Source organism: Falco naumanni, chromosome 4, assembly GCF_017639655.2.
Source record: "Falco naumanni isolate bFalNau1 chromosome 4, bFalNau1.pat, whole genome shotgun sequence".
NCBI lineage: Eukaryota > Metazoa > Chordata > Aves > Falconiformes > Falconidae > Falco > Falco naumanni.
The window spans coordinates 46,278,483-46,305,482 of NC_054057.1; the positions used below are offsets into that span (position 1 = coordinate 46,278,483).

The 27,000-nt window shown below is 42.4% G+C and overlaps 1 protein-coding gene and 1 long non-coding RNA gene across 3 annotated transcripts in view; one reads left to right on the top strand and one right to left on the bottom strand.

Annotated features, from left to right (window-relative positions):
- On the bottom strand, positions 1 to 26,270 carry LOC121087873. 2 transcript variants are annotated; one of them, XR_005827777.1, is made up of 6 exons: positions 26,191 to 26,270; positions 21,278 to 26,143; positions 19,995 to 20,081; positions 19,287 to 19,449; positions 11,500 to 11,729; positions 1 to 9,372 (listed from the first exon to the last, which is right to left on the bottom strand). It is a non-coding gene; the product is annotated as an uncharacterized LOC121087873 (long non-coding RNA). The 2 variants fall into 2 exon arrangements; XR_005827778.1 differs by lacking the exons at positions 21,278 to 26,143; positions 26,191 to 26,270 and adding an exon at positions 20,448 to 20,744.
- Positions 20,154 to 27,000, top strand: part of ZEB1 (zinc finger E-box binding homeobox 1) — a 126,239-nt gene continuing 119,392 nt past the window's right edge. Inside the window, exon 1 of the mRNA XM_040593360.1 lies at positions 20,154 to 20,272. Coding sequence (XP_040449294.1) covers positions 20,215 to 20,272 — 58 coding nt within the window. The 5' untranslated portion in view covers positions 20,154 to 20,214. The remainder of the gene's footprint in view (positions 20,273 to 27,000) is intronic.

Sequence of the window (27,000 nt, forward strand, 5' to 3'; positions counted from 1 at the left end):
CAGAAAAAGCATGATTTTTTGTTGTGTCCTTGTGGGGATTCTTCTAATTTCACTGCACATTAAACTCAGATTTTCCCCAGACAGAAAGGGAAAAAAAAAACCCACCAACAACCCAAAGCAATCACTCCCCTAGCTGATACTGCTATACCAGCGTGGCTTCTTTGACTAGAGGTGACCTAAATAACACTAATCTGATCAGATAGAAAAGCAGAAATATTTATACATATACACATATAAAAAGTCCTGATTTACACAGTTATGTTTTCAAAAAACACTCAGAAGACAAGAAATGCAGATATGCAGTTGAAACCTATAAACCTTCTATCTTTAATTACAAACTGTCAGTTAAAATCACTACTGAATCTGGGATTGCCAGCGAGAAGTTAGATATTGTAAGTCACATGCAGTCCTTTTTAATTTAATTAGAGAAAGAAATTAAAGCGAAAAAGGAAAAAGCAAGAGAACAGAAAGCTAAAGAAGTAGGAGCTGAATAAAAGAGAGAAGGAAAGGAGCAGGGACATTGTGGATGTCATCCTCTAGTAATAAATAAAGATTTCTAAAAAGTTCAAGCACAGACTCTGCAGCCTTATCTTGGTTTCTGAGTCTCGGTGTGATCTACAAAACAGCCCACTTATGACTAAACGCATTCACCTTTTGGCTGACTCATCCTCAGACATTTGCCTTTCTCCTTTATTTATATTTCATCTCCTGTAAAATCTCTACCGCTTCATCAAACCCACCTTTGTGGGACACGTGGATCACTCCACTCAGAGACCTGCTGTACTGGCCCCTTAAAGCAGCACATCCCCCACCTGTGAGTTTTTAAAATATTTTATTGGGAACTGGATGGGGAATTTATGTTCTCTCAGCTTACCTCCAGCAATTGGCAAGTCTGGTAACTTTGTCAGGCTTGGTTATATCCATTTACATTTATTTTATCTAGAAATACATGTTCCCCTGATATTATGCAGGCAAAGATTAGAACAAAGCACATCTTTACATGTATTGTGATGCTCCATTTTTGATGACTGTGCACAATATCATTTAATCAATTGCATACATGCCCTACAGTGATTCCCTGTGAGCTGCAGACTCTGTGTGCTGCCAGCTACTGCAACACTGGCTTTCCACAAGCGACCAGCCCTGGTGCAGTGGGCAGGTACATGCTGTCTAAGATTATCTGAATTCATAGGATCACAGAATCATAGAATCACTTAGGTTGGAAAAGACCTTTGAGATCATCAAGTCCAGTCATTAACCCAGGACTGTTGTGCCCATCACTAAATCATGTCACTAAGCACCGCATCTATGCGTGGGGGTATTTTTTGATTGATCCTACTTAAAAAAGAGCAAGGCCTCCTGATTTTCCTACTTAGAGTTTTACATGATTATTTTACATAAAATACCAGTCCCTTGAGGAAAATGAATAGATAATAATGAGGATAAGGTGGCATCAACAATAGAGCATTTTTTGTTTTTCTGAAAGAGTCAGAAAGGGGCAGTGAGATAATAGAAATGAGCTGAAACTTAAAAGAAGAAAGTGTGAGATCAAGAGCTTCAGCTAACAACAAGAATGAAACAGAAACAACAGAGGAGGGAGATGAGCATGAACACACTGGCTGATCACAGGATTACCGCAGCCTGCCAGTCAGCGTGGTCCTCAGAAACTGCAAATGTGATCATAGGATGGAAAACGTGATCACAGGATACAAAAAAGTGTTGGTAGAGCATAGGAAGAATTCCGGCCCTTGTCCAAGGCATTGGCGACACCTCTTCTGACATCTTTTGAGTCACTGGGTCGCTAGCATTCAGAAAAGACATCCAAATTGGGATAGGTGCAGAGGAAGGCTACAAGGTTAAGCAGTTTATTTTATGAGTAAACTACCTTATGAGACTAAAAGAAGCTGCTAAATAAAGCCAGAGGGGAGATAGGATTGCTGCCTTTAAATCTCTCTTGTTGATGTTATTGATGCTAAAGGTAAAAAAAAGGGCACAGATCTAGAAACACAGTAGCAATGAAACACATCTGCAGAACTAAATGGGTTTGAAAACCCACAGTGGCTTTTCTGAACAATGCCTGAGAGCTGCGCAGGCACACCAGCCTTCCCAGAGCGACGTCAGAGATCTCAGACTGGGCGCAGACAGGCCCAGTTATCTGGGTCTAGTGAGAGAGCACAAGGCAGAAAGAGCTGGCAGATCACTGGTGTCTGCTGCGCCCGAGCTGCCAACCTACCCCTGCCTATTCCTACCCCTCAGTCAGCCTCACAAAGAGTCTGACGCCATGGGGGTGCTGTAATCGCCTACCAATGCTGCCCATTTACTGCTGAGTCCCTCTCCCAGATGGAAGCAGGTTTCTCCTAAATAGCCTAGGGAAAGACTCATCCATCCTCTCTTGCATCACAAGTCTACGAGGTGGAGGTAAAGGGTGCCTAAAATACGAATACACCAAGGCTTAGCCCTTCAAGGAACAGAGCTCAGGTACAGTCTCCCCTGCTGCTCTGGCAGAGTGCAGCTGCTCTGCCATCCCCTCCCAGAACAAGTGAGCTGCTAAAGGTTACGTGCCTCAGTTGGGGACAGCGAGTTCTTGCACAGGTTGTGCCCTAGGCGTAACCGCAGCACAGCACCCTCCGTCCTCACCCGTTCTCACCTCCCTGCAGCGAGGCCAGGCATAACCGGGTTCCTATTTTTGCTCTTGCTACAGAATGCCTGAAAAGGAAGAAATTTTTCTTCACAGTGAAAAGAGGTTTAAAAGATAAGAAATGCTCCTGGAGTCGACTGAGCTCGGTGACTCTTGTGGTATGCTCCCTATATGTGTTCAGACACTTCATGTAGATACTCCAAGTCTTTCCCCGGTGTATCTGCCTCTCCAGTGCACTGGTCTTCTGCTTGGGATCACAACTGTGAAATGCTTCAAGTGGTGAGTGTGCTGTCCCAGCTCTGGCTGCAGTGACAGGGGACAGCTATGTAACCAACGGAGGCAGGAGGCTGGCACATCCCCCTGAGAATGCATTCTGAAGCAGTGAAGAAAATGGAGTCTGATTAATGCATCCGCAGTGCAAAAAATGGGCAGCGATTGTCCTTTGTTTCCCCATTTGTGACTTTGCAATGTGGATTGATTACAGCCGTCTGAACTCAGCAGATTTCCTCCCTGCGAACAGTGGGAAACATTGATGCTCTATTTCCAAAGAATTTCTGGGAAGCCTGTTGCACATACGTATCAACAACTACTTGCTTGGATGTTTTTTATTTAATAGGGTTTTGAAAAGCATATGGAGAAAATTTCTGCTGTGGTGCATTTAACTTAGAAATGTGCCGTGCCTAGAGGAATAAGCTCTTAGGAGTTAACAATGCTTTTGTATCTGGGTAAAATGTACTGGTGTAGGGATGTGTGTTTGGACTCTCGTCTTACTGAAACCTCTGGGGCCTGTGGCTGAATTGTACTTGCTGGAGAGATCAGCCTCTACTATGTAGGCAAGGCTCTGTGTAGAATTTGTGTTTGCTAAAAGTTTTTGCTTAAGGCCTTGAGTTTTATAACATTTTTTTATAACGTTTGCTCTTTGGAACAATATCTACAATATGTTCATTTTCCTTTTACTCCAAGCTCCAGCAATCACCGTGAATTGGCATTACATAACACAGCACATCTGGCCTGGAAAAGGACAGTTCAAATGTTCTATATTTGGGTTGCGATCATTATTTTAATGTAGGTCTAGTGAGGGGATTTGAAGATAGATAATGTCTCTAAAATTTGAAAAATTCTACCGTGTCCTTTTATGATATTTGTTTTAACTGACCTTTCTTTATTTCCAGATGACAGGAGAAACCCTTCAGAGCTGACACACAGGAGCAATACAGAGTACAAGCAAGGTGTATCTAGAGTCTGCAGGGACTCTATATATCCTGCTCATGCTTATACAAGTGGGAATTGCAGCCCTTGGACCCCACAGCATTCAGTTACACTTGAATTTCTGATTATTCACTCCCTTACAAATAGTTTTTGAATCTCCTAGTAGCAAGCCTGAACACACAAAAGGCAGGTCACTGCTATTCAGACTTTTATTTCAAAATAAGCCAGCATCTGATGCAATTCACTTTAAATAGTACATCCTCAAATCATTGTTTTAAAAGCTTCCTTAAAAGTTGTTAAGGGACTTTTCTGTTTCCCTGTTGAAATTTAAAGTGGTCTTTTCAGCAAGGAAGAAACTATTCAGGGTCCAAAATCTAAAAAGTCTTTACACAGACAGTTAACCAAAATAAAGTTAAATATACATGTAAAGCCTCTGCAGGAACTGGACTCAGCTAAGCATAAAAGAGAAGTTATAAAATCTGACTATGCTGTCCAAAGCACAGAGCAAATAAAAAAATTGAGACCATTTAATAACTTATCTCAATGTTATCAAGTTGCAAGCACATAAAGTACTCATTTCTCAGCCAGCACCATGGTTTTTCAGGTAGGAGGCAAACCTTCAGGATAATTCCAAACAGGTCTCACCAGTTATTTAAAAATGCACATTCATTATTTGTAGCTGAAGTATTTATCTGTTTCACTTTCAATGAAACTCACGTTTGAAAATTTTATAGGCTTAAAAAGCATCATTCAGTCTGGTTAAAGAGTTTACTTTTGCTATGCAGACTGAAAAATACAGTGCACTCATGATACAGCAGGTAAACATGAAGGACAAATGCATACATGCTGTGTGTAAGGCAACAGATCTCACATTGGGAAACAAGAGGGGGAACTGAAAGAGAAAAGACTGGGAAGTAGGCAGAAGAGGAAAGGAGACAAGAATAAGCACTAGCAACCTGAGTCAACATTAACAAGAAAAGACTCCCTGAAGGGAAGAGGTCCCTTTCTCATGACTTCTCTGTTTATTGATTCAAATGGAAGAAGATAGATAACACATTGCGGACCTGTTTTCTAATTAGCAAACAAACTGAAAACTAGAATTAAAACATCTGATTTAAAGAATGCATGAAAAGCTGCCTTACTGTTTTGACTGTGCCCTGTTTAGTCTGCTTTAAACTTTTTAGAAGCTCCGTATCAAAGGTTATGGAACAGATGGAAAAAAACAACGCCAGCATATTTTTTCCCCTTAAGCTAAATGATAGGACATGTAGTAGGTAGATACCATACAAGCGGTAGACAAAACCCTGATGTAGCTTCTAAAATTTGTAAACACCATACACATTGCACTTTTTAATTACTGAAAATCAGTATTATATCTTTAGTCTGAACCACACACCCCCAAACAAAATTTCCTAGATTATTTTATGATGCAGCAATGTGTTGAACTTACACATCAAAAAAGTCCCAGTTCACGTTGTTTATTCTTCTATATCTTACAGAGGAAGGATGCTTTCAGCATGCTGTAAATAATGTCATTAACCTTAACATGGTCTTCAACATGGTCTTGAAGCTCTGCAATGTCCCTGGACATGATCACAGCTTGCAGCAATCACGACTGAGATGCATACATATTCCCGCCGGATCTTCTAGGTCCCATGGAGCTACAGAATGTATGTGTTCGCATTGATCCCACGCTCAAGCTCACTTCAGGAAAAGCTGCTCAGGCTTGCTGTAAGCCTGCAGTTAAATGGAAGAAGATGCATAACCCCTATGGCCTGACCCCCATCAGCCCCTCAGGGAGTCCGGGCAATGATGGCATTAGCCCGTCAGCCAGGCTGCTTGACGTTTGGTGCACACCACACCCAGCTCTAAGAGCCGTTCCCAAACCAAGAGCAATGTGTCTTGTTTAAAACCTGTTGGTTTGTGAACTTATCTCCAAATACTCCCTCAGGAAAACAGTGAAGTGTCAAACCCTAATATCTTAAATTATTGACATACCAAATACCCTGCAAAGGAAAACAAACACATTTGCTCTCTTATGGTGAAAACAAAGGATTGGTGCTGCTTCTGTAAATAATAGCAAGGCTGGTTTTTTACCAGTAATAATGCAGTTTCTACACCTTTTCATTTCTTAGATTTTATGGATGACAGCAAAAAGCTAAAAGGGGGAAGATGCATGGGCAATGAAGAGAAGAAGGGATTTTTGCTTTGGTAGAGCACTGAGGAAGCTTCAGAACAAAAGCCTGTGACTGTGGCACATCAATAATACCCTGTTTGGTAGCAATGGGTTGGATATTAAACCCAGACTTAATGGAGAATGGTGCTAAGACATAGTGCTATATACAGGTAATGTCAATCAATCTCCACTGATCGAGATCCCAAAATTATGTCATCCGTGCACATTGTTGATATTTTTATTAATATGGTTAAAAATGTCAGTATCCAAAGAGCATTTGGTAATGCCTTCTAGAAAAACACCTAGGAAGAAGTCAGTGAGTCACAGGGTCATGTTTTTGGTTTTACAGTGATGCTAAAGATAAAATTCATTTATAAGAGAGAGAATAAAGTCTACACTTTGAAGGTTTGTCTATATCAGGGAATTTTACTGGTAAAACAGGAAAGAAAAATGACTTTATACATTTCATCAGCTAAGCCCCACTGAAGTTAAAATTGCTGGGAGGTTAAATATGTACATATTTCTGCTGCCTTTCAGCATTTTACTGGTGGATCAATCAAGTGTTCCTCAGTGAGCTAATTCTGTCCCTGCTTTGGAGCATGCTCAAAGTAGATGGAATTTTTTTTTTTGCACATCCATGTGCTAAATTTGAACAGATTTCTCCTGCTTATGTATCAGCCGAGATTTTCCACAGAAAGCTGAAAAGACATCCCAACAAGGGGGTGACTTACTTGCCAAATTTTAAGCAAGGAGTTTAGAGCTTCTCTATATGGTCAAAGGAACGTATTTTTGCTTAATTGCTTTATAGATACTGATGAACAATTTGATGAACTTCTCACTCTTTCTCTACTGCATCCCTCTAAAAAAGTCAGATTGCAGGGGATACCCAGAAAAGGAAACTCTTGCCTAATCAGTTAAAATTTAAACCAACCAACAGCTGAAACTATAGGCAACTGAAACCTGCCTCTTATAATGGAAATGTCAGATATCCTTAATTACAGGTCACCACCAGTTCTGCCTGCAACAGAGTAATTTTATTTTATCCATAGAAATGAATGGAGTTTAGGGGAAAAAAATATTCCACCTATTAAATCCAAAATCCAGGCTGCTCCTTCACTACTGCTCTGCTTTGGGCCAGCCGAGCAGCTACAAAATTCCCACTCCACTTGTTTGCTGTGGTTACACAGTCCTGTGTTATTTCCACTATCTCACACACAGAGCCAGAAGAACTTGGAAGATGAAAAGACTTCTGCTTTCAAATATTTTCCTTTTAAAAGCAGAAAGCTAAGTGTAATTCTATTAATGCATTATTATTTTGGAGGGACTGCTGAAGTCAGGAAATTCCAAGTCAATGCTATATTATATTCATTGTGCAGATGTACCACTTTCTGTTCCTCTTTTCCTTGTTAAATATAACCTGTTGTGGTGTATTTTTTATTACAGAATGTGCAGTGGGACGATTCCTGCAGCAATGCTGGAATTGCCACCCAGGGGAGATTAGTTACATCTGAAAGTGGATGGACAAAAACAAAGTGTAAAAAATGGCTGAAAGCAAGGTAGCATGTGCCAGGTGAAGATCTTACTCCATTGGACTTTCACTTCGATAGGTTCAAGGCACTGCTCACTTTCAAAGAATATTCTGGGAAATCTTCCTGATGTCCCACTACAGGTAGCTTTGTTATTTTTTTGTAACACTGTATCAAAAATTCATACTCAGAATTCTGGGGATGATTACTATTTCAGATACATGGAAATTCTCTTGTTCTTTATCTGTGCTTCACTATTTTGGAGCACTTCATTCTAAACCACTTAGGAATATGAAGTAAGGATATTTAAAATGAGAGAAACAAACCAGCACCACCACCACTACCACCACCCCAAAAAAAACCAAACCAGAAAACCCCCAAACCAAACCAAATCATCCTCCAAAACTTAAAAAACCAAACCTGAACAAAACGCAACCCCAGAGTTCTCAAGCCACTGCCACTGACTTAAAGCCCAGCCTTTACTTCCCAGACACAGGTCATCATCCTGCTTCAAGGCTCTTCCTAAATGAGGATTCTTAATTACTGGCTGATGCCTTAGGAGCTCTTCCAACCTCATCCTGCTTCTTTGTTTTGCTGAATCAGGCACAGATGGGTGCTGTCCCCGGGCTGCTCAGAGGGGTGGCAGAGGGGAGCCCTGGGGAGCGTGGGAGCACAGGTGGGCAGGGGCTGACGTAGACCCCTCCATGCCCTGATCCGCTCTTGAAGCTGTTGGCTGCCAAATGCAAATCAGAAGTTTTCAGAAACCTCTGGTTTATGGCTTCTCTAACCAAGCAGGAATTAAACACTACAAGGCAGCTCCTGTGCTTGCCATTTCAAGGCTCTTTTTAGGCAGCAGTTTGCTGAAAAAGTAGTTTTGCTGGACTTTCTCCCCAAAGCATACTTCTGCTTCTCCTGTTGTTCCTTCTCTCCACCCTTTCACAAGCAGCTTTGCAGGCTGTATGCCAGTGACACCCACTTCCACCCATCCCTCCTTCCATCTGCACAGCCAACTCCAGACAATATGGCCCACCGTTATGTTTTGGGTGATGGATTTCAGCTGTGTCACTCCAAGAAAGGACCAATAACCACTTTTTACTTTTTACTGCCCGTAGATAAATGAAGGGTAACTATAGGCTGATTACCCTCCACAAGTTGCATTGACGCACTCATGATATAAATTGTTACAATATACTAAATACACTAAAAAAATTATCAGATGCCATGTACATCAATCTATGCAGGGAGAAATGGACACTAAGCACCAGCAGCTGTGTGCACAAAAGATACAGCACTGATGCTGGCAAATTTCATAGTAATGCCCATTATAGACAGCTCTGTAGGGACTTGCTACTGATTAACTGATCATCCCAAAATCTCTCTGCAATAGGATCAGATGAAATCAACAGGAGTAAAGCTGGATATGGCCTGCAATTGCAGTTCTCAGGTCCTGTGGGTCACGGGTCTCTCCTTGTATGTTTCCTGGATATTCAAAAGAAGCAGCTATGAGAGCACTGCAGCCCTCCTGTTTCCTTCCATACTTCCTCAGATCCTCAGCTGCAATTAGGACTCCCAAGGGAGAATTTGTATTCACTTAATGCTGACTTGACTCAGCAGAATATGGTGAGGCACCGGCCAAAAACCTCCCTGTATTCATTTCAAAGAGCGCTGCTTTCCGGGGACAGCCTCCTCTGTCTCTTCTTTAAGTGCCTTCTGCAGATTCCCACTCTGAGAACAGTTGGATAAGCAGTGCTGTCAGGTGAGGAGGAAAAATGCTCCAAGTGACGGATGTGCTGCCAGCAAGCAGACAACTTGTCAGATGGACTCTGTTTAGGAAACACGTGGCTAGAGCTTGACAGAGCAGCACCGAAAATTTAATAATGGAAAATGATAACAAGAAGATTACCTTCAGACTTGTGGAATGTGATCTAATTCCTAATGGGAGAGGCACAGAGACAACCCTGACACTCTTCAATGTGTATCTTAACCCCCAAGATGTCTTAACATGTATCATAATCAACATAGCTTCGTCTTTGTGTGGTTTATTATTATAATTATATTTAAGTGTCATTATTATTATTAAATCACTGCTCATTATTTTCTGCATGACACTAAGCCAGTAATTTCTTAAACTCTTTGATTCTCTTTAGACCGGAAGGTTATACTCAGCATCCAACGGAGAAGTGTAGCTTTCTTCTGACACTGCTTTGCATCCTGCTTCAGTATGTTCTGAGTAAATATGGCAATCTGAAATATTCTAATACTGGAATGATGTTTTTCTTGTAAAAGGATCTCAGATGATCAGATAACAGAAGAGAGGTCTCTTACACTGAAATGAATAGTAACTAAAAAATTGGAGATTACTAGTCCCTAAAATCAACAGGCATCTTCTAATGGGAAAGACAGAAGAACGACTCCTATATCTTCATCCTGAAACTTAGATTCTTAGGCTCCAGATAAATGCCCTGATACTAATTATTATGTTTTCTTTTTGAGATCATATCTGGAGGTAGGAAGGGCTCTGCACAGTCTGGTGATGGATTGCAGTCCAAAGAGCACTGAATCATCCTGAGGAAGCATGAGTGTTCCCATGACTTCAGGAAGTGATGGATCCCTCCAATGAAACAGCATGCTTACCTTTCATAAACTCTCTAGGAAAATACAGGGAAGGCCATATGGCATCTCCTAAAATTAGATATCACTTAACATAGTACCTAATTGCAAGGCCACAGAGCCTACATCTGTTGGAACTGGGCGTAGCATGAAATGTCAAGTGCAGATTTAGATCCAAGTAGGACTGCAAAAGGGAAATGAAGTGCTTTTGACATTCTTTTAGCTGAGGAAGAAAGAGCTTCCTGATGAGTTTGTTGAGATTCTGATGGGGAAGAGCAAAAGGTTTGGAGAAATCTGAACCTTTTCCCAGCAGGAAAGTGGAATAAAAAGTTGGAGCTTTTCTGTTACCTACTCCCCCGTGCTCCTCTCCTGCAGAGATGCAGAGATGCATACCCCTAGCTGGTAGTTATCATTATAGCAGATGCTATTGGAACAAGAAAGTCCAAATGAATCCTCAAACACTCTTCTTGTTTAAGGAATTTCCCATGTTGTGATTCTTCAAAGTTTCTCAAAGCATTTGGAAAATGAACTCTGATGAATGAAACGTGTCTGACAGGATGTATGACTTCCCATATATTGCGTGTCATGTATGTCAAAATTAAATGTAAGCATCTGTCTAGAACTGCCTTACATGCAAATTCCAAGACTGTCTTCAGACTGGGGTTTGCATGAGTAGGATTTGGGAACTGTTTTAAACATGGAGGAAAGATATATTAATACATTGCTGAGCTACACATCTTCTTAAGGTGCAGGAAGAGATGGGGTAATGTAGCTCTATGACTGAAAAGGGAAGCATTAATATTTCCATTCTGTAATGTTGTCATCCATGCTGGTTATAGCTGAGAGCAGCTGAAAACAGCATTGATCATATAACTAGAGATGGTAACCTCTTCCGCCACTTCAAATAAATGGGAGAAAGACTGAGTCTGCAGCTGCTGGTCCAGCATAGTACTTTTAATTTGAACTACCGCTGGTTTTGCTTTGCTAATACACAGGGATTTGAACAGCAGCCTCAGCTGTGGTGGTAGTAATCTCTTGGGGAGGGATGGGGCAGGCAGATGTGGGTATAACCAAGGGATCATGAATCTAGGCCAAGCCCATGACTTTGTGACCTTCCTAATCTTCAAAAACAGCTTTATGCATGTGTGTGTATATACAAACAGATTGATGTAGTAACAGATATACACCATAAATGTTATCTAAAATTGTTATGCATATTTTTTAATATTCTGAAAGGTAAGAAAAGCTAGTGAAGAAAGGCATCCTGAGCTCTTGTGCAGTAGGACATGAGAGACAGCATCGAGTAGCAAGCAAGGAAAAGAACACACAGATGAATTTACCTTAAATATTTCCATTTCAGTTTAACCATGGATTTTGCTCTGGTACATTTGATGATCCCTGGCTGGCTGGATACTCTGTCCAGTATTTTTTTCTATGCATGAAGAATGGCCTGTTTGCTAAGTCTGGCATTTCAGTCTAGGTAGACACAGCAATAGACAGGTCTGTCTGTTTGCTTTCTTTTCTTCAGTCTTGCCCAAGTCAACAGAAAGGGTTATCCATCACTATATCCCTGGAAAAAACAGCACATAAACTGTTTGCTTAGGATTCGTATCAGTATGCATCAGTTTGAGGGAAATGGAGACCCCAGCAATGCATATGTCCTTAAAATGCAGTTTCAGAGGCTGTAAAACTAATGTAGTACATTACTATTCAGGAGAAAATGTGATTTAGTCTGACTCAGATTAAGACTAGATTGTAGTTAAAATGTCTTGAAAGAGACTCTGAAAAATAGTTGTGCATAAGCTACCTTTCTTAGGGGAAATTAACAGTACTTGCAAGCATAATTTTTCAGACCTTCCGGAATAAATATTTAAGCAAGCAACAATGTTAAGACAAAAACATCTTGGAGTCTATAAATACTATTAAGGAGCAGAGCAGTCCTTATGAAGCAATCACCAACTAAAGATAAAGTATTCTAAGATGAAGCATGCAAGTAAGTATAGTCCTGGATTCATGGTGAAGAACGCTATTGTAGTGAGGAGCTTTTCCATTTTGCAAATTAAACCTACATCTAAAATTAGCAATGAATCCCATGAAGTTCTTGATGTTATTTAGAATAAATGGCATGGCACCAAAACACTTCTATTAATAACAATTAAGAAAATTTCTTCTGTCCTCTTGTTCAAGGTGCTACAACGATGAATCCAAATACAAGCACACCTGCAGGAACAAATTTGGAGGTTTGGGATGATACATCTTCCCAGAATAAGATTTTCACAGTTATCCTCTCTATGCTAAGCCTACACAAATATTTTATAAACATCTGGCTGGATTACAAATAAATGAAAAAAAGCGATTTTCTTTCACGCCATAACAAATGCTTTTGTTGCCTTTGGTGTTGTGTGATATATGGTACACTATGCAGGAACCAGAGAGCTGGTAACAGCCTTATTAAGGTATCTAAAGGTACTTGGCAAAAAAGACACCAGTTGCAGGTGAGGCAACAGATTTTCATCCAACAAAACTGGGAGTAAAAATCTGAGCAGAGAGATGAAGTCATCTCTGTAAACCCCCAAAACCTTACGACAGGAAAGCATATGTCACTGACTGGATTGATGTCAAGAGTAAGAGATGGGGTGGGATTCGTCTCACTTAACTTTAGATGCTTGTGAAGTATACCACGCTCTGCTGACTAGATCCCTGCTAACTACAAAGGCCGTCTGGAGGGACTAGCCCAGAAGTAAAACTCCACATAAGGCAGCTAAGTCCCATGCATGGTCACCTACTACAGGTACTGAACATGAATTAGTCATTGCTTGCAAGAAATCAGCTGCTCCAATGAATACCTACCAACAGCTACTGAAATAGGCAATGAATCTTTTAAATAGAAATTAAATCACCTGAAGCACTCAAATTTTAGTTTTATTACTTTGGATAGCTTTTGCATTTGCAAAACAGTGGTCAGACAAAATCCTGCAGGCATCTAAATCCAAAAAAAGCTCTCCATTACTGCTTTCAGCTTCTAGCTAATCCTAGTTATTCAGGATTTTTCAGTTAAATTCTCCATGCATGTTAAAATCTGCTTCTGGTCATTCCTACAACTGCCTAGCTCTTCACTCTACCTAAACACCTGCAGATCTTCAAGCTCAGCTTTTCTCTACCTCGCTGCTCTGCAGAAATTGATTTGGGCTATCCAGAACACGCCCTGCATGCATGAAATGTTGGGTGTAATCCATCTTTAATATGAAATGCCAGTAGTCACTGAGTTCCTCCAGGATATTAAAAACTAAGGTTTGATTCTGTCCTCAAACAAATCTGAATCATCATCATTCACCAATGATGCCAATTCACCTTCCTAAAGACAACAATTCAGGTGGTCTTCATCTGCACTGATGAATGCTTTTTGTTTCTATAAATTACGTAAAATAGTCATTGAACTAGAGAAAGATAACCTAACAGCCAGAACATTTATCTAAGTAGTGAGAGGAGCAGAGTATTTCAGTCCTTCTCTTAAGATGACACCGGAGTTCTTGTCCTTCTTCCAGTACTTGCATAGTTAGTCAGCATCAGTAAGAGAACATGAGAGTTCTTCAGAATATCTAAAGCCCAGTGATTTAGGGTACTGCTCACCATGGACATCTCTGTTCAAACCTCTTCAGTAAGAATAGGGAACCTAATAAAAGGGAATTTTCAAATCATTTGGTTCATGAAAACCCCTGGACCACCTCCTCTGCTTGTAAACGAATGCTTGCTCTAACCCAAGCTTTTAATACTTGGGTAAAAAAAGTTGATCTCACATAAAATCTTTTTAGGCTTTTATTTCCACCAGGGAAAAAAGAAACAATTATTGTTTCGATGGATCCAAACTAGGCTTGCCTTGTTTTACCTTGAAACCAAAAATTCCTGATATGCATAGCCTTACATGAGAATCATAGTCTCTTTCCAATTCTTTATCAACACATGATCATTCTTGCACTGAACTGCTGTTCCCTCCTCCAGTAAACTAAACTCAGATTTAATTACACTAGATTTTACACAGCTCTGTAGTGCCAACAGATCTGGTCTGTGCATCTGAGTTTCAAAGATACTACTGCCCATTTTAATGCCATATGTTTGTATCTACCAGACAGCCCCTTAACTTGCCAAATTGGGGAATCAGACCAGTTATGCTGAATACACCAAAGCTTCTGTTCACATCTCAGAAGATAACCATTACAGTATCTGTGTTTCTCCTCATGGCATCAACTGATGACTTGTTGAGGTTTCTTAAGCAAAATTGGATTTTTAATAGTATTTGTTGGTTTGTTTTCATAGACTTACATACTCCTTTTTTCTGGCTTGCTTTGTTAATTTTGTATATCCAGAAGACACACTGCAAGCTCCAAAACTATAGCAGCTCCAAAACAACAGCTTTCCTTTATGTATTAGCAAACATTTCCTGCAGAAGTATTATGCACTTTGCAGTGAGAAAAAAACCAAGACAAACGAGAAATAACAAATTAATAACATCTAACATTAGAATGTGTTCCAGCAATTAAGGACCCCAAATATAAATGAGAATATGCAATGAAATAATTAAGAAATCAATGTTAAGTTGGACTTTAAAGAGCTGAATGAGCCAGCTGCACAGATATCATAACAAAGAGAATAGCTCCAAATGAGATCCAAATGAGCAATCGCACACAACTGTGACAGCAAACAGCAAGAGGGCTGAGGAGTAGAACTAAATCAGAAACAGAATGTAAGTTACAGAAGGAAACAAACATGAACCATATGGGAAAATATTCACAATACATTAGTTTTTAATTAGATAATATAATGCATAAAAACACTTACGAAGAGTCATCATAAACAAAGATGAATGGAAAATGTGCTACTAATAAAACTGGGTAATCTAACTGCACTACAACTGTAATTTGATCAGTCAGAAGTTCAGGTGCAATTTAAAACAAAAATTACTACTTTGATATTGCATTTTGCTACTGTATCTAACAGTACAAAATAAAGTATTGAAGTAGACATTCTCAACTGAAGCTCCAGGTACTTTGAAAACAAACAAAAAAATCACAACTGTTCACAACCCAGTGCTTGTACCTGAATTTGCATTCCAATTCCATTTTGAACACACAAGATTTGCCTTTTGGATGAAGAATATGGAATGACCTTTTCAAATATTTTCCTTCTCTAAAATAATTTTTTGCATATGTGAAGGCTCTGAAACAGAGATCACATCTAAAGTTAAAATTCGCATAAGAATTGAATTGTAGGTCTTCGTTATGTTTTCGTACATGCACTTTATACAGCATAACACCCTGACACAGGCATCAACACGTTAACTGCTTTCAAGAGAAAAACAATATGCAACAAGCAGGGCAAAAGGAGAGCAAGTGAAACAAAATGGTTTAGAAGGCCTTTGTGATCTTCACAAACACCTTTTCTTAACAAGGACGATTTTTGAAAAGTCAATTGCATACATGCAAATCATTATAGCTGTATATAGCTATGTACACATTGACGCTGTATGGCGGTTTACATCCTTATACTTAAATCTTTCAAGCAGGTACAGCCTTCTCAAGTCATGAATGACATGACAATTTATTAGAAATCATAGCTTTAAGCTTTAAATGAACAAATATATACACAGTAAAGTACAAAACCATAAAAAAAATAAAAGCTGAGAAAAGTAAAAAAAGGATAATTTCTCCTGATAAATATTTACAAACTCCACTCTAAGCGAATGTGCAAATTTCAAGTGGCTTTACCATTTTTTGAGACTGTATAACATCCCAGGGTACACCTTCAAAACTTATTAGATTCATTTGGAAGCACAAATAGAAATGGAAAGACCATCTGCAAGGGCACTAAAACCATATGTTGATATCTCCAAAATCCACATTTTATTCAAGATTAGTTCCTCAGCTAGCTGCAGTCAGGCTGTGTATTTCTGGGTCATTGTTCTCCCAGTAAATCTTTCAACTACAATTTCTACAGAGAAGAAAAGGCACATTTTAAAAAAAAATAAATCATAAATTGAAAAGTAAATTTTAGGAACTGACATTCCAAGAAAATACACAGAAGTGAAAACAAAGTTTCATTAATGGAAATCAGGAAAAAAAAAAAAAAAGAATCTCCACAAACCAGAAATTAAAGAAGAAATAATTCACTGACTCATTTTCCACTGTAATACTCAATTCATTCAACTAAATGAACACCATTAAATCTAGAATACTCAAGACAGGTTGTGAAACTTCATTTCATAAAGAAGAATAAGGAGTAGGCATACAAACAGACAACTGATTGCTTTTATTTAATAATACGTACTCAAGAGATCATAAACCATAACACGACATACATGACTATTTTTAAATGGCAAAAAACATCTGTAATAATCATTAGCTGGTTTCCAAGCATCCATACTCCAGTTTGACTACTGAAGTATTTTAATTCCTGTCTTCAGACAATGGAAATAAATTTAAAAAAAGGTGAAATACAGCAGCTATGCAATCTGATGTGACAGCTACATCACGCCTAGACAGGTTGCCTAAATTCCCACACAAATTATGTCACTGGAGGCAAACTAATTGTTATGGATGACCACAGTCTTAGAATTCCTCCTTTAAAGATACATATTCTTAAGCCTGCCACATTTAGGAAGATGCAGAAAATATACTGCTTTGCTGAGATTTTGCAAATTAATACATTAATTCCTGCACCCTTGACTGAAAAGTCAGATTGAAAGCTGTGCACCATAAAGAAAAACAGGATCTTTCATTCTTGCAGCACTAACCAGTTTAAATTACATACACAATGTGCTCACGTATTGCAGAACACTACAAAGATAGCCGGAATTTTAACTAGTGGGTTTGCATCCAGGATTAGACTGCGTTGGGTCAAAACATGTTGACAGTGGCTGCATCCTTAATTGTGATGCTTTTTAGCACAGTAAATAATGGGAACTTTGTGTACAAAGATATGAAGTGCTCAGTTGCTTGGATTAAACATATCAAAGTTTAAAAAAACAAAACCCCAAAAAGCAACCCACCCACATATCTATTTACAAGTTGTGAATAAGACGCTTTCACAATGAATAGTGATTGCAATAATCAATAATTTAACGCAAAACACCATCCTCTGCTTTTTTAGTTTCTAGACCTACTTGGTATCAAAGATAACACATACAAAGATTGCTTTGGTTTTCTCCTCTCATTTATCAAAACTATAGCAGTGTAGAGCTAGCAATGCTCCTGCCGGTTTCAGTACTGCTCTTCAGAAACTAACGGGCAGCAAGAGTTGTCACTGGTTTCTCCCACCTGCCTGGAAATCTCAAGAGACTAATGCTCAAGCAGACACTATGGCTATTTGAAAAAGAGCTGTAACAAACACTAGGAGACTGCTTCTCTCCTCATTTTGTTAGGAAACATAAATTGCCCAAAACAGACAAGAATTCTTATGCAGAGGTAAAAAGTGACAAAACTCAATGAAAATAAACTACTTGAAAGGTGCTTAAACAGGGGCCTGGAATTTTGAGGGGGCATGCAGGGGAATGCTGTTACAACTCTACAGATATTATTACAGCTATGGGTTTTATTTATGCAACTACCTTCTTAAATATGACAGACTTTAAGGAACTAAAACCAGCATCAAAATCTGTATGTGAGTTTTGGTTAAATTAATCCACAGAATGATAAAAACATTCAAAAATTCCAAAACACCATTAGCCTTCATTTGCAAGCACTTGCATGACCACAGGTATTCTGCAGAAAAAGCTGACAAGCAAGGATGTTGAACTACTAAAGCAGGACAAAAATGAGATTCTGCCTTAATCTTTGCAATTCTCACTTCTGAGGAAAGGCTGAGAGAGCTGGGCCGGTTTAGCCTGCAGAAGAGGAAGACTGAGAGGGGATGTTAACAATGCATGCAAATATCTTCAGGGTGAGTGTCAAGAGGATGGGGCCAGGCTCTTTTCAGTCAGGACAAGGGGCAATGGGCACAAATCGCAACACGGGGAGTTCCTTCTGAGCATGGGGAAGAACTTGTTTAGCTTGAGGGTGACAGGGCACTGAACAGGCTGCCCAGAGAGGCTGTGGGGTCTCCTCTGGAGACATTCAAAACCTGCCTGGACATGATTCTGTGCAACCTGCTGTAGGTGAACCTGCTTTAGCAGAGGGTTGGACTAGATCATCTCCAGGGGTCCCTTCCAACCCTGACCATTCCATGATTCTGTAATTCACTCACTCAGAATTTTGCAGATGTTTCATTTTTATCTTGTCGTTGGTTTCACATTGTGCTTCTTGGCTACCCTTGTACTAGGGGTTTGGAACTCCCAGCTAATGCCGAATCTAATGCTTTTAAATGGCTTCTATTCTTCCATCAAACACTTTGTACTGTTTGATTTGTTACCCTTTAACAACTCCCAGGTAGACCCTCATTAAATAGTTGAGGTCAGCAGCCATTGCACACTGGGTAAAGATATGTATCTAAACCCACTACACCTAGATTTACAAATTTTTTGAGATTAGACAAATGATTCGTAACCTGTAAAGAAGGGCAGCAACTGTTTCCATGCGAGTACCCAAATCCACGACTCATGTAAGTTTCTGAGAGTACGATTAATTTTGAAAAAAAATGCCTCTAGGTCTTTACCAAACTTTACCAAATCCATTTTAGCCCTATACTTGTTTTGTTTTGTAAGCATTTCTGATTGTAGTGACTTCTGGGAAGCTTCAGATAAAAGATACTTTTACAGACTGCCAGGGTTCAGTATCCATGAGATGAGGCAGTATGTTACAGTGTGTGAACACACACCTTGGGGAAACAGTGTAGAATACCTAAAGGCCTCAAATTCAGTAGCTTATCAAGTACTTATAAAAAGTACCCATTAACATAAACACTGTCACTGAAACTTAGTTGGATAAAAGAATTGGCCAGAAGCGCAGAACTGTAAATAAAGAATAAAAAAGAATAAAGAGGGGAAAAAAAGGAATTAGGCCTAGAAAGAAATGGAAACTTTATTTTTATTGCCTGAGAAGCAGCAGTAAATAAATAGAATGAGTGTTTGATGGTAATGTTTTAATTTTTAATACATTACACATTTTATTAAGCCCAAAGGAGATTATTTATTAATTACCTGTGAAAAACCTTCCCTTTCTATTTTTTTAGGGCGCTGAACTTTATACCTCTTCCCCTCTTCATAGAAATGGGAAGTACGGTTAAGGAAAGCCCAAGAATGACAGATTTCACATGCAGCGTCAACAGCACGACTCTCGCCCGGCTGTTGTCTCTTGATGGGCCTGCAAGGCGAGATCACAGTCCCGGTCTGAGCCCGCCGCTTCCAACACCCCTGCACGGCGCGCCCCCTGCCCGGGCCGGGTTACGGTAAGGGCGGCGGGGAGCTGGCTGCGCGGCGCGGGGGGGACAGGACCCTGCGGCGGTGCCAGCCCCACCACTGCTCCAGCGCCGGAGGCGGGTGCCCGGCGCGGGGGCGAGGGAAGCCGGGCGGGCACAGGCCCGGCCCCGACAGGCCCGGCCGCCCGCGCTGCACCTGGGGGCGGCGGCCGACGGGTTGCGCCCTGCAGGCCGCGGGAGGGAGGCACCTGGCAGCGGGGCGGGAAGGGCTCCCCCGCGGGCCGCGCCGACGGCGGGGATCCCCCTTCGCTTCCCCGGGGATCGGCGGCCCCCGCCCCCTCAGCCCAGCCCGCCCCGCCCCGCGGGGATCCCCCCCGCTGCCGCCGGCAGAGGACCGGGGGGCCGCACCCCGCGGCGGGTCGGGGGTCCCCGGGGCGAGACCGCAACCGCCCCGCGAGCCTCCCCCGGCCGCGGCCGCCGCTGCCGGTACCTGCGGCCGCAACTTTTCCCCCGCCGCCGTTCAAACGTCCTGCCGTAAAGCGCCCGTCTCCCCTGGCAACAAGGTTCCGGCCGAGCACTAGGTGTAGGAAGGTGATGTAAAAGTAAAACCACCCAGTGTCGTAAACCAGGTCCGGGGGGGAGGGGAGGGGAGGGAGGGGGGAGGGCGGGGGAGGAGGTGACTGGAGCATTTAGACACAAGCGAGAGGATCATGGCGGATGGCCCCAGGTGTAAGCGCAGGAAGCAGGCGAACCCGAGGCGCAATAACGGTCAGTCAGCCCGCGGGGCAGCGGCCCGGCTGCGCTGGGACGGCGGCGGGGCCGGGGCGGGGGCCGGGCAGAGCCGTCCCGAGCGCGGAGGGGGGAGGTCGGGCGGGCGCGAAAGTAATTCCCCCTCCGCTCCTCGCCGGGAGCCCGGCTCCCTCCGCACCGTTATATCCGCTACCTGGTGCCTCCCTCGCCTCGCTGCCTGCCTCCCTCCTCCGCCTAGCGGTGCCTCCGCACTCCGCCGCCTGTCCGGGACCGTTACACGCTGCCTTCCCCCACACGCCCCGCGACCGCCCCGCCGCCGCTGCGGGGAGCGGGCTCAGGGGGCCCCCCGGCCGCGCCGCCGCCCTCCGGCCCGGGCGGGGACGCCGAGCCTCGCGGGGAGCGGCGGGGGAGCCTCCGTCGCCCGCCCGGCCCCGTCAGACCCAACTCCGAAACTTATTACCTGCGCGCCCCGGCGGAGCGGAGCGGGGCCTCCCCGCCCGCCCCCCCCCCCGGCCCGCCCGCCCGCCCGCCCGCCCCGGCCCCGCGGGCGGGATCGCCCCGCCGCCCGCCTAGGAGCGCCTCTCCGCCGCCCGCCGGAGTTCCCCTCGTTCGCCCGGCAGCGGGCCGGCTACTCGCTCCCGGCCGGCGCCGCGGGGCGGGTCGGCGTTCGCCTTTTGGGGGGGCGGCGGTGGGGGACGCCAGCCGTCACCGGGAGGCGGGGGGGGGGGCACACCCGAGGAGCGCGGCCGCCGTCGGCGGGGGGAGGCACCGTCGCCGCAGCGGGCGGCGATTCGCGCGGGGGCAGCGCGGCGCGGCCGCCCCGGGCCGGCGGGAGGGGGCCCGGCGCCCCCGCCGCCCGCTCGCCGCCTCCCCGCCGAGAGTTGGTCCCCGGCGGCGCCCCGCGGCCGCGCTGCCTTCCCCGCCCCGGGTCCCGCCGGGGCGGCCTGGAGGTGGGGGGGCTGCTCGCGGGCGGCGGGGGGCGGGCGGCGAAGTTTCTTGCCTTCCCTCTGGCTTCGGAGGTACCTGTTTGTATAATAATGGGTGGTAACGGTTTGGCCGGGGGCCCCCGCTCCGCTCCCCGTGCGTGTGCGACCAACTGCTGCAGTCTATATAAGGAATTACACTTACATTTCAGACCGTAGGGCTGCTCTGGGGTGGGTTTGTCGTTCCCCCCCCGGTACGTGTGTTACTTTAAGATGCATTTGAAAGGTACACGGCGGGGGGAATAACCGCTCGTAACACCCACTCTGCTGATTTTCTGGAAAATGGAGAAGTAGTTCGGTTCTCGCAGCGACTCTTCGGAATGGGATGTAAAGCAGGAGATTTTGTAACCTTCCTTGGCAATTTTAGGGTTTATGTGGCATTTCCTGTGCAGGGTCACAGATAGGAAGGCTTTCGCCTGCGATCTGAGATGTTTTCGTACGCAGTGAACGGGCTCCGAAATAGACCAGAGTCACGATGGGTGCTGCTCCTCTAATCCTGACCGCTTCGGGCGGAACGTGGGGATAAATAACGGCCCTTCCAGGGGCAGCGAGTTGGTTTGATCGCTTTGAACTTAGGAGGGCTTCCTTATTTTTGTTGTGTGCGTTTTCTAGCAAGTATTTCTGTTTGCACGTTCGTACTATTAATTCCTTGTCGTAGTGTAAATATTTATATTTAGCTCATGATTTGGCTGTGCTGAAGGTAAGTTTGGAAAGTGCTTTTCTCTTTACCTTATTAAAAATGTTGATGATCCAGAGAAAGGGGCTTTTCTTGTTGCTGACGACATGTGTGTGACATGTGAGTCTGAACCACCCAGCGTCTGTGCAGGAGCTGTAAACATGTTTACCTGAACAGGAAAGAAAATGGATTTTTCTCTTAAAGATCCAGTGATACGAATATCGTACTCTTAAAGCATATCAACAGATGACTTGAGAGAGAATTTTTCTGAGAGCCTAGCTTTTGAAATCAACGGGCAAAAGAGATTCTTGATCGCTGCAGCAAATGGCAACTTGTGCAGGTAGAAAAAAAGATGGTGTTTAGTTTTCTCCTGCATGCATGTCAGCCCCCTCCTGTCTGCTGCTTTCGTTCTCAAGGGAGGGATTTATTTACCACGCTTGCTGTCAGTGTTTTTCCTTTGTGCTTAATATTAGAAAACCAGATTTTTGTGCTGTTTGGCACAAAACGTTTTGTCTGCAGTGTGTATCACTTGCAGAAAACAAAAGGTGTAGAAGATGTGGTATCATTCCAGGTATCTTTCATCTTCATCACTTTTGGACCTCATTGCTGCACCCGTTTTACTACAAAAAGCCTCTGAGTCTTTATCAACTAGTTCTGCAATGTAGAATATGGCATGTCTTGTTTTAGGCTGATTTTGGTTCCTTTTTTTGAGGAATTAAAACCAACTTAAGTCGTGCATTGAAGCATCAGGATTGGTTAGATAATAGATTCTGGATAATAGAAATTTCTGAGCAGTGGGTTTATGATTGACTTGAAATATTTACTAAATAAAGTATCTGGAAAAATGCTAACCCTTTTAACCTTTAAAATAAATATGAGACTTCTTGGTTTTTTTTCTCCTCCTCCCCTCCCCCCCCCCCCCGAGTCTCTTATAGGTGAGTACCTTCTGTCAATGAGACATCAGCATACAGGAGATGTTTCAGCAACTGGCTTGTTCGTAGTACACACTAAATTTTATGCCGTTCCAGTTGCCTTTTCCCCACTTTACCACAGGATGTGAGATTATTAGAGATTGCACTTGACATCCAGTATACCAATTAATAATACTGGGCCACAGCATCAAGTTAGTATACTGTAAACTTTCAGTCTTCTTATGTGTTGGTAAACTTAACACAGCTGTTGTACTGTAAACTTATGTTTTGGTTTGGGTTTTTTCCCCATCTCTCAGTGTTTGGGAGCCAGAACTTAAGGCTGCCATCCTGATGCATTAGCTGTAGCTGGGAAGACAGTCTTATCTTCTTAACTCTAGAGGTGGTTCCTTTTCTACCTTGTTTATTGGCCCCTACAGGAGATCAGCAAAAGAGCTGATTGGCGCTGCCATTAAAGCCTCCACTTACAAGAAAATCTGGCACTTCGTACCTGAAGAAGACTATCCTGTGTCATTGTCCTTCTGGCCAGTACACGAAAACATCTGCTACAGCAAAGGAGTTAGCGAAGTGTTGAGACTATAGCACCATCCTGATAAAGCAGAAACATAGTGCTGGTTGGGAGTCTCTCTTCCTATCTGCCTTTTCCCCCTCTTGTGACAGAGGAATTAGGAGGAGAAAAGAGGGATGCAATGATGTTTGTTTTTTTTCCCCAGTCATCCACATTGCCATGCTATGCAAATCCTGCGTGGTCTTTAAATAGAGTATCAGGAAATGCTTTCTTATTCTGTGTTGGCTTGCAGGATTGGGATTAGTTGCTTTCTTGACATCTCATATATGTTATAGGTTTGTCTTAATTTTTATTAAACAGCAAAACTAAAAGTAAGACATCTTGTTCTTCAGTAATACTGTGAGACAAGTAAAACAAGCTAAATATTTAAAACTTGCCTTACCAGAGGGTTAAAAGGATACCAACCTTTTATATTGATGTTTTGCAAATAATGTAAGTATGCCTTCTGGTTTCAGGTGCATATTTAACGGCCAAAAGAAGAATGTGTGAAACTGAGTAAATTCTGCATGCTGTCAGGTGTTTGTGAGGCGAGAGGCTGAGGCAGACTGATTTGATGTTTCTAGGGTTTTTTTTTGTTGTGTGTGTTTTTTTGTTTGTTTTTCTACCCCTGGTAACAGTGAGTTCATTACTAAAAGGTTATGTAGATTGACTTGTAAGATGCCATTTCAGTTGCTTTACAGTTGGATTTCCTCTCTTTTTATTAAATAATAATTTCTTATAAAGTTTTGTTACAAAGCTAAAGACTGTAAGAAGATCGTAGGTGACTGAATAAGGCAAAAGTATGGTGTATTTCTATTAGCTCCCAGGTGTTAACTACTGGCAGGATGTCAGGTGTTAGTGACGCTTGGGATACAGTATTCCTTGTCGTGCCTTTCTTCTCTTGTGTCCCTCCTTTCTTTTTCACTAGGCATCGTGTTTTCACTCTAGCATTAATTTAAACTTGCAATTTGGGAATTGAGGAATGTAGCCTGAGTTAAAATTCCAGGCACAGTGAACAGGTCTACATGGACATCTGAATTAACTGTTTTAGTCCAGGGAAATCTTCTCTCATATAGACAAGTGATACTTCTGTTTTAATGTTAGCTACTGAAATATAATGGGAATATGCTTAAAAATGTTATTATCTCTTCATTTTACTGTCAGCAATCAGTGCTTGTTATTTTAACGATTGTGAATCAGGGTGTTTTAAGTTAATTAGCTAGCTGAGGTACAGTTTAAGGTGATTAGTTGCCTGAAACAGTTTCTTGCTTACAGGACTGGTAAACATGCCGCTAAAGCAGTTGACGAAGAGTAGCAAGTCGAAGAAACTTCCCCTCTGACATGGGCTTCCCTTATCATAGGGAGATGAAGTAGATGAAACCTTTCAGTTAAAAGTCTGAGGATCTGAATTCTGTGAGCTCTGACCGAATTTTCTGTTGAACATTTTCTATTGTATCAGATATCCCTCTCCATTGAGTCTTTCTGTGGACTTTGGGCTTTAATTACAGGTCCCACTAGTATCAATGTTACTGACTTCAGTTAGGCCCTCACTCTCTGTCAGCAAGCTCTGCCGTTGGCAGTGCCCGGGGAAGGGGGTTCTACAGCTGTTCCCTGCCTCCTTCCCCGCTGGGACTCAGGTGGTGGTATTAACCTGTCATTTCTTCTTACAGAAGTTTTACAGTGGTAGGGGGAGAGGCTGGAGTAATCTGAAGTAAAAATATCAGTGCAATACCTTTCTTCATGTGGAAACATCTGTTTTAATAGGGTTTAAAATGCCAGTGGCGTTTAAAATGCCAGCGGCAGACATTTTTAACATGCAGGGGACTCTCTTACTATGTTAAAGAAATAAAAACAGCTTCTGTGAAGCTTGGGTTGTGGGTTTTTTGCTTGTTTGTTTTTAAACTGATTTTTGAGCAACTGCTCTCTATTGCAGGGGAATTGCTGGAACTACAGTATCTAGCCAAATGACTCTTAAGAATCCCTACTTCTAAATTCAGTCATTATTATTTACCAAAAATACAGGCTCGTTGCTTTAAACTCATTAGCTGTTTGTAGTAATTTCAAAAACTCTAATTGATATTGCAAGCTGATTAGAACATGGTGTGCTTCGTCGACTGTCAATTCAGTATTTAACAGCACATACTGCATCTCTGGAGATCATAAAGATTCTATGTGTGATAGGTTTCACACAAGTATATAAAAGAAGAGCTAGAAAAATGGAAATAATTCTGGTTTTATGCAAACTTTCATACCTGTTTCCGAAGTACAGTTCCAGGTTAACTTTCAGTTGCTTAATATCAGTATTCCTGAAATTCCAGTCATGTTTACCTACATTTTTTGAAAGGGCTGACCAGGTAGGATCTTTGCCATTATGAGAAGTAAGTAGGGTCTGGCTTACATCTGTGGTCTCAAACTTTGGTGCTTCATTCTGGCAGCTATAATAGGCCTGTTATTTTTGAGAACTAAATTCTCAAGTGACTTACCCAAGGTCACACAGGAAGTCCATAGCAAGGCTGAGTCTCAATCCATTTTTAATCCTTGGGACTACCCTTGCATTTGGCTTGATCTAGAGCCTTAAAGAGAAATAACAGATTTACCACTTAGCATTACTATTAATTTTAGCTGAAGTAGTCAAGCCCCTTCATTTTTGTCAATTTTGTTGTCTTGAAATACTTGTACTTTCAGCAAACAAGTGGCAATATGCAAACCTCAAATTTTCTCTGTAGTAATTTTTAGATAGTACTAAGATAGTACCTTCATTGGTGATGTTTCCTGTCTGCGTTGTCAATGTAAGATAGTACCTTCATTGGTGATGTTTCCTGTCTGCGTTGTCAATGTTGATGTAATGATGTGCTGAATAAGTAGAATTTTGTCTTTTGGTATTTTTTGTATTCCCAAATCTTAAGTTCAGTGATGTGTAGATAGACAGAAGTAAAACACAACAGGAGAAAACTGGCTTAAGACCTACACTGTTAACATCGATATTCCTACTCTGATGTGTGGGGTGTTCAGAAGACTGTTTTCTTAGAGGTTGACATCTAAGCAGAGATGATTTAATCAGATACTGGTTTTGTTGGGACAGTAATAACTAAAGAAGAGTCTCAGCATGTGGCTGGTACTTCTAATATTTGAAAGTGATTGCTAGGTAAATAAAAAATCCTAAGTCCCCTTAAAACAAAAACTCCCCAGAAATGCATAAATAAATGTCAGGCCTGGAAAGTCTACTTGACTGGGACAAGTATGTGCCAAGTCTAGGTTTTGCTACTGTTTGTCATGGGGGGCTGCTGGCTGTGGGTGCAGGCGGGTGCTGCTCCTGCCTGGGGGGCCTGGCAGCATGAGGCAAGGTGGATGCGGAGGGCAGTCCGTTATCTTCATTAGTGAAGCTGTACGGTTAGTTCTAGTCATGAAACAGTATAGTAGATCAGTTATGATAGGTACTCTTTCTTGTGGAGAGAAATGCCGTTTGAAATCTTTAAAAAACAACAAAAAAACCCCAACCCAACAACAAAACCCCAGGCACGCCATGGATGGCAGAGGGATGTATGAATGGGTGGGCAGGGGTGAATGGGTGAGGCGAAGGCCATGTGTGAGGAGGGAGGACAGAATAGGGA